The sequence below is a fragment of the Dipodomys spectabilis genome, unplaced genomic scaffold (assembly GCF_019054845.1).
Source record: "Dipodomys spectabilis isolate Male_0828 unplaced genomic scaffold, ASM1905484v1 ptg000137l, whole genome shotgun sequence".
NCBI lineage: Eukaryota > Metazoa > Chordata > Mammalia > Rodentia > Heteromyidae > Dipodomys > Dipodomys spectabilis.
The window spans coordinates 8,064,228-8,076,309 of record NW_024870814.1 but is presented as its reverse complement, the minus strand read 5'-3'; the positions used below and the strand labels follow the sequence as shown (position 1 = coordinate 8,076,309).

The 12,082-nt window shown below is 38.9% G+C and overlaps 1 protein-coding gene across 1 annotated transcript in view; it reads left to right on the top strand.

Annotated features, from left to right (window-relative positions):
• Eif2ak3 (eukaryotic translation initiation factor 2 alpha kinase 3) overlaps positions 1–12,082 on the top strand; it is a 70,244-nt gene that overhangs the window by 41,067 nt on the left and 17,095 nt on the right. The window contains exons 8-11 of the mRNA XM_042690426.1: positions 37–159; positions 2,006–2,226; positions 4,746–4,858; positions 8,961–9,083. Coding sequence (XP_042546360.1) covers positions 37–159; positions 2,006–2,226; positions 4,746–4,858; positions 8,961–9,083 — 580 coding nt within the window. The remainder of the gene's footprint in view (positions 1–36; positions 160–2,005; positions 2,227–4,745; positions 4,859–8,960; positions 9,084–12,082) is intronic.

Genomic DNA, 12,082 nt, shown 5'->3' with positions numbered 1-12,082 from the left:
AGTCATCACAATTAATATTTTATCATTGTCTTTTAGATTCTCCATCTAGAACTCCTGTCTTGGTAGGTTCTGATGAATTTGACAAATGTCTTAGCAATGATAAGTTTTCTCATGAAGAATACAGTAATGGGGCACTTTCAATCTTACAGTATCCTTATGGTAAGTGTGATTATTCTTTTTTTTGGGGGGGGGTCCGGTCGTGGGGCCGGAACGCTGGGCCTGGGCGCTGTCCCTCAGCTCTTCAGCTCAAGGCTAGTGCTCTACCACTTGAGCCACAGCGCCACTTCCGGCTTTTTTCTTTTTGCTTATGTGGTGCTGAGGAATCGAACCCAGGGCCTCATGCATGCAAGGCAAGCGCTCTACCACTGAGCCACCTTCCCAGCCCAGTGTGATTATTCTTGATTGAAAATACTGAGCTTTATTTATCTTACTCAATTACTTGAAATTAAATAATGGAAGGGAAGTTGATTGGTGAATAGAAAAATATTTGGAGGGCAGTTTTGTTGGGTTGTGACTAAGAATAGGAGCTCCAAAGTCTCAGTTTTCTCATATACTAAGTTGGGTACACCTAAATTCCCTGTGTCTCATTCTTATCTGTAAAATGAGAATGGGAATTCTACTGTGTATCCATTGGGTTCTTAGTGTAAATGAGATAGTGGATGTAAAGTCTCAATTACTACTGTGCCTGGCACATCATATATGTCAATAAATATTAACTCTTGTTCTCATTAACTCAGCCTCTGTGGTATAAAGTATATAATTGTCTACATAATAAAGGAAAACATATTTCCAATAGAGCTACATGAAAATACTATAAAATGAAGTTATTTTAACTTTTTTTACTCAGACAAATTAGTGCAAAAGTTTAAAAATAGGTGAAATTTAGCATGAAGTAAATTATTGTGAAGTAAGCAGCAGGATTTTTTTGGGGGGGGGGTTATTTGTTTGGTTCTTCTTTTGTTGTTTGTTTTTTTTAGTTAGGAAATGGTCACATATGAAAAAATTTTTAACAGCAAAATATTTCACAGATGCTCAAGTTTGAAAGTTCAAGGCCAGCCTGGTCTATGTAGTGAGAGACTGTCTCAAAAAAAAATCCTCAGATCTATATAAGATAAAAACACATGTTCCTCATCTATTATCTTAGATTCTAGAAAATTATTATGTAATTTTAATCAATATTTTAAAAGCAGAAGGCTCTGAACTAGAAATAGTAGCCTTCATTTGAAACTGATCAATAGACAGGGCTAGAGAGAATTGTATATTACAAAACAGAAAACAGAATTCATCTTATAGCCGCTGAAAATTGAACCAGAGAGCATCATAAGGATGTTTTCTTAGAATTTTTAAGAAAGATGCATAGTAAAATTTGGTATTTTATTGATCCCAAGTAAAAAAAGAACAAACCATCTTGAAAGAATCTTGAGTACTAATTCTTAAAGAATCCAATTGTGGGGCCAGGTGTGATGGTACACATCAGTAATCCCACTACTTGAGAGGGAGAGATGGGAGGATTACTGTCAGCAAAAGTGTGAGACTGTCTGAAAAATAAACTGAAAGCATGGCTGGAGGCCTTGAATTCAATCCCTAGTACCACCAGAAAGGGAAGGGAGAGGGGGAAGGACAAAAGGAATGACAAAAGGAGGAAGAAGATAGTAAAAGGGGAAGGACAAAGAAAAGGAAAGGAAGAATTCATTAGTAAGTATGTAATGAATGGAGTGAATCTCAAAATTGTTTTATAGTCTTACCATTTCATATAAAGAAAAAATATAAGGTGCTCATAAAAGATCAATGACTATATTAAGAAAAGAGAAAAAATGAGGCAAAGGAAGATATTTGATATATGCTAAAGAGATTTTTTTAAGATAAAGAAATGATATTTTAAGAAAAGAATTACTAATATAAGGCACAGAATTTAGATTGTTTTTAACAATTAAAGATGGGTACGTTTGGTTTAACTGAAAAAGAAAAACTTTTAATTTTTTTTGTTTTTTTTTTTTTTTTAAAGATAATGGTTATTATCTACCATACTATAAGAGAGAAAGAAACAAACGGAGCACACAAATCACGGTTAGATTCTTCGACAACCCAAATTATGGCAAGAACATTCGTAAAAAGGATCCTGTTCTTCTCTTACACTGGTGGAAGGAAATCGTTGGAACTATTCTGTTTTGTATCGTAGCCACAACTTTTATTGTGCGCAGACTTTTCCACCCTCAGCCTCACAGAGTAAGACATGTTTTTTTATTTTTATTTTATTTTTTGTCAGTTGTGGGACTTGGATTCAAGGCCTGGGCTCTATTCCTGAGCCTCTTTGTGCTCAAGGCTATTGCTCTACCACTTGAGACACAGTTCCACTTAGGGTTTTTGAGTGATTTATTTGTAGACAAGAGTGTCACAGCAACTTTTCTGCCCAGGCTGGCTTTGATCCCCCAATCCTCAGATCTCAGCATCCTGAGTAGCTAGGATTATAGTTGTGAGCCACCAGCGCCCAACAGACATGTTCTTTTATAATCAAATATATTTTAAAGCATTTGAAATACAGAAAACTATGTTATTATGTAGGGAAAAAGGTAAATGTACTTAAGTTTTATTGTGAAATCATTGCTTGTAGAGTGGTACATACTTAGTGATGAGACTGCTGAGAAATACATTAGACAGTAGAAAACATTGCAAAAAGGAATATAATTCCAGAATGTAAAGGACATAATTCCATTAGATGATATAGCTCATTGTTCCTAGGCTTCAAAATTATCTAGCATATACCTCCACTTTGTAATATCATAGGCAGTTGGAACCCAATGGTAAGTATTTGTGTTTCTAGCCATGAGAAAAGACCCAATAAAAATATAGGAATGTTTTAGCTTGATTATAATCTAGCAGGACCAATGTCATATACGAGGTCTGTTGATGATTGAGCTGTCTCTCATACCTGTTTCTTCACTTCCAATCACTTCTCAACCCACCACAGTATGGTTTCCATCCTACCATTCCATGGAAGCAGCTCTTGCCAAAGTTTTAGATGGCCTTGTTCCATGTCATAAACACTTCCCCATCATCTCATGAAACCCTTCTGTATTTGATAATATCAAACACTTTGACTTTTCTTGCCTGGCTTCCTTGGCTCTATGCTTTCCTGGTCACATCAATTATACTTCAGGACACAAATTATTGTTCATTCCACAAAATTGCCCCTATTTTCCCAGCTCCAATCATCTTATAAACTCTAATTTATTTTTTTTTTAATTTTTTGGTTGTGGGGTTTGCATTCAGGACCTGGAAGCTGTCCATGAGCTCTTTTACTTAAAGCTAGCACACCACTTTGAGCCACAGCTCCACCTTCAGTTTTCTGGTGGTTAATTGGAGGTAAGAGTCTCACAGGGACTTTTCAGCCCAGGTTGGCTTTGAACCATGATCCTCAGATCTCAACCTCCTGAGTAGCTAGGATTACAGGCATGAGCCACCAGCGCCTGACTCCAGATCATGTTCTTTGTCAACTGTCTAGTAGGAGCTATACAAATAGTGCAAATCAACAATGTATCATACTGTCCTCATCCCTAACCTAGTCCTCTATCCTTTTTCTCTGAGTGGATTGTTCCATTATATTCCATCATCTAGCCAAAAATCATTCTCTCCCTCACCCTTCATCAATTGTGTCGTTTTTCTCCTATCTTCAAATACACTGTCTTCTCCACATCCCAGTTTCTATTTTTTTGATATAAGCATCATACCTCTTCTGAATTATTCAAATAGTCTCTACCTGGTCCCCATGCCCTTAGTCCTCTCCATCTGCATTTCCTGACTTCAAAACCTCTAATTACTAATTCCTTATTGTTTGAATAAAGTCTAACCTTTTAGAACCATTCAATGTTCTGAATGATCATACCTTGCCTGCTTTATCTTCATCTCTCACCATACCCTGATCCCTTCCTCCCCTCTCTCCCACGCACAGTGCCATATTGAACTTGTTTCAGTCCTTCTTGAAATCATGCTCTCCCCAAGCCCAACAGTGCTCATCCTCTGAACTCCTCTCCCTTCTCTTTTACATTATTAACTATCATCTTTAAATTTGAAATTAGTTGTCATATTTCTGAGAAGTCTTCTTTAACCTCCTTACTCTGAGTTAGGTTCTCTCCCTGTCTTCTCCTTACTAAAGTAATGACCACTTATTTGATAAGTAGTTCCTAATTTCTCTGTCTATAGGCAGAGAGCAAAAGGACAGGGAGTGGTCTGTTTGCCTTAATCTTCCCAGCATCTGGCATATAACCAGATTGTTGTAAAGATTTGCTGAAAGAATCACTTACTGAATCAGTGAACCACAGTACCCTGCCCTGACCATAGTAACTATTAACATCCTCTGAAAAATCATAGGAAATACTAGTGAAGAGGCTACTAAATTCAGTGTCTTGTTGTTGGCAATATTTTTAAATCATCTATAGAGTCTTGAGAAATAAAGTAATCAAGTCTTGCCCAGAAGTCTGCATTCATACTTACATGTGTGCACTATCCTTTTTATCTAGTCATGTATTAGACCCTACACCAACATACCCACATTACAAAGAAACAAAATCCCCTCAATGTGGTGGCAATGGGAAGATAAACTTTTTTCTTTATTAAAGGGAGATGATGTATTTTGTGTTCTTCTAATGCTCTTTATTTTTCTCAATACTACTTACTTTTCAATGTTATAACCTCAGATGGTTAGTTCAGCTTTGTTCTGGTAGTGAGTTTATTTTTTCTCTTGTCAGCAAAGGAAGGAATCTGAAACTCAGTGTCAAACTGAAAATAAATACGATTCTGTAAGTGGCGAAGGCAGTGACAGTAGCTGGAATGATCTGAAAAACTCGGGATATGTATCACGGTAAGAGTTTTATGAAACATCTCTACAAGTTATAGGTTCTGATAGCAAGCATTTAAATCATGAAGAGGCCTCTAAACTAACATTTTTTTAAATTGTTATTTATGTGTACCTAAGCAAATAGAACTAACCCTTAAGTAACTTAAAAGTAGTTTTGGGTTGGGAATGTGGCTAAGTGGTAGAGTGTTTGCCTAGCATACATGAAGCCCTAGGTTCAGTTCCCCAGTACCACATAAACAGAAAAAGCCAGAAGTGGTGCTGTTGTAGCTCAAGTGGTAGCGTGCTAGCTTTGAGCAAAAGAAGCTCAGGGACAGTGCCCAGGCCCTGAATTCAAGTCCCAAGATTTGCAAAAAGTAAAATAAATAAATAAATAAAAGTAGTTTTAATCCTAAAAAGGATTAAAATAAAGTGTTATTTGGGTTTAAAATCTCAATGATCAAATTAAGTTCATGTTTTTCTGTCTGTAATAGGGAATAGATAGATAAAGGAAAATACTCATAGAACATGCCATTGTTGTTTTTTAATCACAAGGGAAATTGATCAGCTAAAGGTAAACAGTTCATGTAGTTTCAAAGTAAAATCAAAGAAGCTGTTATAGTAACTCAGGAATAAAATGTCATCTTTTATGCCATGTGGTATAGGAGATGGTGGTCTGGTTGATTTCTCAGAAGATGTATGTTTTAACTGCATATTTCAGATCATTTATGTGATATGGGACTTTCAAATATCTAGAATAATAGTTTTATGACAAAAGATTTTTTTACAAATGTGTGTATTAAGATTTTCTGTTCTATCAAGCCAACTAATGGAAAATAGTAAGAACAGTAATGAATTCCAGGAATAAAACCAAACTTACTAAGTGACAAATACTAAGGACATAAAAAGTGCCCTTGCTAATGAAGATGCTGGCTAACCTGTCAGTAGCTCTCAGTAGCAGCAGGACAGAGGGAGGGAAAGAACAAGGGAACCAATGACTCCCTTGACATAATCCAAAGCCAGTCATTGCTCATTCAGTGCTTTCTCTAAACAACAGTGCACGGGACAATTCTTAAAGGAAAATAATCCATGAACTAATGGTCTGAATGGGATGATTTAAAAGGCCATGATAAATGAGGTCACATTGAATTGGGTCTGAGGTGGAGGTGGATGACGATGCATTTCAAGGCTAATGTCAAGAGATTTACAATGCTGTACTTTAAAATTGGAATGGGCCAGGTGCTGGTGGCTCATGCCTGTAATTATAGCTACTCAGATTTGAGGATTGTGATTCAGAGCCAGCTCAGCCAGGAAAGGCTTCAGACTCTTTTTATCTCCAAATAACCACCTGGAAGTAGAACTATGTCTCAAAGTGGTAGAGTACTAACCTTGAGCACAAAAGCTTAGGGACAGCGTCCAGGCCTTGAGTTCAAGGCTCACAACCAAAAGAAAAGAAAAAAATGAAATGGGCTTAAATGTGTGTATGTGTGTGTTGTTTTGTTTTGCAAGAGTTTTTATTTTTTTGGTTTGTGTTTTTGTTATTTTTGTTTGTTTATGCCAGTCCTACAGCTTGAATTTAGGGACTAGGTGCTGTTCCTAAGCTTTTTTTTTTACCCCTGAATGCTAATGCTCTACCACTTCAGCCACAGCACCATTTTGGTGGGCAATTGGAGATAAGAGTCACACAGGCTTTCCTGTCGAGGCTGACTTTGAACTGTAATCTCAGATTTCATCCTCCTGAATAGCTTGGACTTGCACTGAGCCACCAATGTTCAGCTTCCAGTTTTGTTTTGTTTTGTTTTTTTAAATAAAGGATTTTAATAATTTTATTTATTGTTTATTTGTGCCTATGATTTCCGAGACACTATTAAGAAAATGAACTATGGGAGTGGCGCTATGGCTCAAGTGGTAGAGCGCTCGCCTTGAGCTGAAGAGTGCAGGGACAGCACCCAGGTCCAGAGTTCAAGCCCCACAACAGACCAAAAAAAAAAAAAATCAAGTCAAAATTTCCCTTTTAGGGCTGGGAAGGTGGCTCAGTGGTAGAGCACTTGCCTTGCATGCTCGAGACCCTGGGTTCAATTCCTTAGCACCACATAAGAAAAAAGCCGGAAGTGGCGCTGTGGCTCAAGTGGTAGAGTGCTAGCCTTGAGCTAAAGAGCTGAGGGACAGCGCCCAGGCCCAGAGTTCAGGTTACGTTTTGGGCTTTATGACTTGAACACTTATGCTAATTTAGTAGTTGCCTCAGCTGGTTAGACAACAGAGTTCAGGAGAAGATATAATAGATCTCAACCTTCCATGGACCCATTACCTTCATGGAAAATGAAAAATAATAATCAGTATTCCTAAAAACAGGTAAAGTACCTCAGTACAAATCCATCTCCCACAGCAAAAAAAGACCATCAAGTTCATATTCTCATTTTGAAGGGTCAACAAGAGACACCATAGAGCATCTGATTTAATTCTCCCCCTTCCTCAGTGTGGCTAGAATAATCCATAACATACACACATGTGTACATTGATTCATATAGTTATTCAACAGACATATTTTATATGTTTGATTTGCCCAGGTTCTGAACATATAGGAGAAACCAGAATTTTTTCTTGCATTCATGGTCCCCATGATACAGTGGTAGTGAGATGAGGAAGCTACATACAAATAGCTGCAAATTAGTGAGATGAACTGAGTAGTTCAAAGTGCTAGATACACAGTAATAAGGGAACATTAAGACACAGTTCTTGGAAAGCTTTACAGGGATGATGAGATGCCTGATGAAGGAAGAATAGGGTTTCATTAAGTGCAAAGAACAAATGGTAGGAGCAAATTTCCTGAAAATGTGAGAAAGCGTGGTGCAAACTGACTGAACTCTACAGTGTAAGTCATTGAGATCGGGCACTAAAAGGAGAAACAGGTTGCCATGCAGAGGTCCACAATAAGAGACAGATAGTGAGTTAGCTTCTCTCTGAATATCTTAAGTGTTGAGCATACTGACTCATGAGGTGCCAACATAAAAAAATACAAATACATAAATAATAAAAACCCTACATATTTAATTGGGTGTAAAATGCATGGAGACCTGGGTGCCAGTGGCTCATGCCTGTAATCCTAGCTACTCAGGAGGCTGCCATCTAAGAATCACCGTTCAAAACCAGGGTGGGCAGGAAAGTCCTTAAGACTCGTGTTTTTTGTTTTTGTCTGTCATGGTGCTTGAACTTAGGTCCTAGTTGGTATCCCTGAGCTTTTGTGCTCAAGGCTAGCACTCTACCACTTTGGGTCACAGCTCTACTTCCAGTTTTCTGGTGGTTTAATTGGAGATAAGAGTCTCAAGGATTTCCCTGCCCCAAATGACTTGGAACTAGGCTCCTCAGATCGCAGCCTCTTGAGTAACTAGGATTACAGGTGTGAGCCACCAACACCTGGCTCCTTGTGACTCTTATCTCCAAAGAGCCACTAAAAAGTCAGAAATGGAGCTGTGATTCAAGTGGCAGAACACTAATGTTGAACAAAAAAGTTCAGAGGCAGGACTCTGGCCTTGATTTCTAGCCCAGAACTGGCACACATGCACACGCGCATGCGCGCGCGCACGTGCACACACACACACACATACACACACACACACACACACACACACACACACACACACAGAGCCGTAAGAAAAAAAAAGATTAAAGAATTACAGATATGATATTTAGTAGATCATGGTAAGTATTGGATAGGACAAAATCAACAGTATGATTATTATTCTAAGGAGAAGTAATTGACAAGTGATTCCTAAGAAAACAAAGTTTAAAAAATTTTTTAATTTATTGTTAAAAAGGTGCTATACAGAGGGATTACAATTACATGAGTCAGATTATGAGTACATTTCCTTTCCTACAGTGTCTTCTATTCCCTCCCTCCCATCTCCACCTACGAATTGAATAGTTCACTTTCATCAGTGTCCAATGAGCTCCACTGCTCCACTCTTTCACCCTTTCTCCTTTGATTTTATTTTCCCTGTGAAATTAAGTTTTGACAGTTTACCTTATTTATACATTTTTGTATGGCAATTTGAGATTGGAATGTATTATACCTTGTTGTACTATTTAAAACTTTGGCAAACCTTTAAGTTTTTTACCTATTTTTTTTAAGCTACCTAACAGATTTTGAACCAATCCAGTGCATGGGTCGTGGTGGCTTTGGAGTTGTCTTTGAAGCTAAAAACAAAGTAGATGACTGCAATTATGCTATCAAGAGGATCAGACTCCCCAATAGGTAATGGATAGTACTTTTAATATATATGGAGTTAGTACTGCATGCTCTAATTATAGGGCAATGTTCTTACTATTGTATTGCATAGCCACTAGTAGAGAAGCTAGTTCCAAGTGCTAACAAGTAATAAGTTTTCTGAAAGTTCTAATCTAGATTGTTTTGTATTTACTTAAAATAGTCTCATTTTTATTCCTAGCAACTCAAGATTTTCCATAGGAATGTATAATTACCACAGACTTTAATAAATCACAGCATGTAAAAATAATTTCTGTTTATTACAGTGTGTTAGTTGGCTTTCTGTTACAATAACAAAATTCCTGACATAAATCAACCTACATAGAAAGCTAGTTTATTTTGGCTCCCAATTTCAGACATCTCAACTCATGGTCAAATGGCTTCATTGATTTGGGGCCTGTGGTGGGGCAACACCTCAAGGCAAAGAATATGTGGTAGAGCAAGCCATTCACTTCATGCTGGCACATCAATAAGTGAGATAGAGCTGGGTGCCCTGGTAGCTCACGCCTGTAATCCTAGCTACTCAGGAGGCTGAGATCTGAGGATCATGGTTCAAAGCCAGCCCGGGCAGGAAAAGTCCTTGAGACTCTTATCTCCAATAAACCACTCAGAAAAGCAGAAGTGGCGCTGTGGCTCAAGTGGTAGAGCTCTAGCTTTGAGCTGAAGAGCTTTTTTTTTGTTTTTTTTTGGGTCCGGTCATGGGGCCTGAACTCTGGGCCTGGGCACTGTCCCTCAGCTCTTCAGCTCAAGGCTAGCGCTCTACCACTTGAGCCACAGCGCCACTTCCGGCTTTTTTCTTTTTTCTTATGTGGTGCTGAGGAATCGAACCCAGGGCCTCTGGCATGCAAGGCATGCGCTCTACCACTGAGCCACCTTCCCAGCCCTGAGCTGAAGAGCTGAGGGACAGCGCCCAGGCCCAGAGTTCAGGCTCCATGACCGGATCCCCCCAAAAAAAAACAAAAACAAAAACAATAGTGAGGCACATGTATCTTAAAAAACAAAAAACAATAGTGAGGCGCACACCTGTAATCCTAGCTACTCAGGAGGAATATCACAGTTTTCAAAGCCAGACAACAGTAAATTCCAGGAGACTTTCATCTCCAGTTAATCACAGAAAAAGCCAGAAGTAGTGCTGTGACTCAAGTGGTAGAGTACCAGCCTTGAGCAAAAGGAGCCCAGGGACAGTGCCCAGGCCCAAAGTTCAAGCCCCAAGCCCAGCCAAAAAAAAAAAAAAAAAATCCAAAAACAATAACCACAAAAATCTGGTTGCTAATGACTTATCCCTGTAATCCTAGCTGGAGGCTGGAGTTAGAAAAAGTTCATTTCCAGGCTAGGCTGTGCAGAAATGTTCACAAGACTCCTTTTTCAATGATAGCTGGATATAGCGGTATGTACCTGTCAGCCTTGCTACAAAAAGCAGAAAATAAAAAGATACTGTTCCAGGCTGACCCAGTAGGAAGCAAGGTACTATCTCAGAAATAACCAGTGCAGGCTGGGAAGGTGGCTCAGTGGTAGAGCGCTTGCCTTGCACGCATGAGGCCCTGGGTTCGATTCCTCAGCACCACATAAGCAAAAAGTAAAAAGCTGGAAGTGGTGCTGTGGCTCAAGTGGTAGAGCGCTAGCCTTGAGCTGAAGAGCTGAGGGACAGCGCCCAGGCCCAGAGTTCAGGCCCCCCCACGACCAGGCCCCCCCCCCAAAAAAAAAAAAGAAAGAAAGAAAGAACCAGTGCAAAAAGGGTGGTAGAGTGCCTGCCTAGCAAGTTCAAGGTCCTGAATTCAAACCCTAGTACTTCAAAACAGACAAAATATTAGTATTATATACTTTACCCAGTAATAACTACTATTAACATTTTAGAATATTTTCTTTTCATTTTTTCCAATAATAAATCTGCCTAATATCAATACTGTACAATTTTGTCTACTGCTTTTTTCTACGTTACTAAGAGAATTTTATATGAATACAAAAAAATTCACTAAATTTATGACCTATTAGAGGTTAGATGTGGCTTAGTTGGTAGAGTGCCAGCCAAAGACTGGAAGCGTCAGATACCAAGTTTGAGTCCTGGTCTCAGTCCTACAAAAAAAGAAAGAAAACGAAAAAGTATGACTTATTAGCTAGACATTGTGGCATATGACTATAATCTCAACACTTAGGTGTTTTAAGACATGAAAATCATTAGCTTGAGACTAGCTTGGACTATATCATAACAAGATCCTATCTTAAAAAACAACAACGAGGGCTGGCAAAGTGGCTTAGTGGTAGAGCACTTGCCTTGCATGCCTGAGGCCCTGGGTTCGATTTTTCAGCACCACATAAGCAAAACAGAAAAAAGCCAGAAGTGGCGCTGTGGCTCAAGTGGTAGAGTGCTAGCCTTGAGCTGAAGAGCTGAGGGACAGTGCCCAGGCCCAGAGTTCAGGCCCCACGACCGGACCCAAAAAAAAAAAAACAACAACAACAACGAAGTATGTCTGGTTCATAATCCACTAAACACATATACTATATTTTCTTTTAACCAGTTCTTATTGTTAAGCAATGTGGTTTCTAATTTGTAATTTTAAGAAAAGTTTGCAGTTTATCTTTTTTTGTTTTTGTTTTTTTTTTGCTTGGTCATGGGGCTTGAACTCTGGGCTTGGGCGCTGTCCTTGCATTTTTCAGCTCAAGGCCAGCTCTCTACCGCTTGAGCCACAGCGCCACTTCTGGTTTTCTAGTGGTTTATTGGAGATAAGAGTCTCACGGACTTTTCTGTCTGGGCTGGCTTTGAACCTCAATCCTCAGATCTCAGCCTCCTGAGTAGCTAGGATTATAGGTGTGAGCCACTGGCGCCAGGCTGCAGTTTATCTTTTATATAACCTTGGAGTTTGTATAGAACATTTTCACCACATCTATTTCCCTTGAGTAGCTTCATCAGAGTAGAATTTCTGGTTAAGAACAGTATTCTGATTAAGATGATGGGCCTTCAGCAACACTTCCTTCCCATCCCTGTGAAA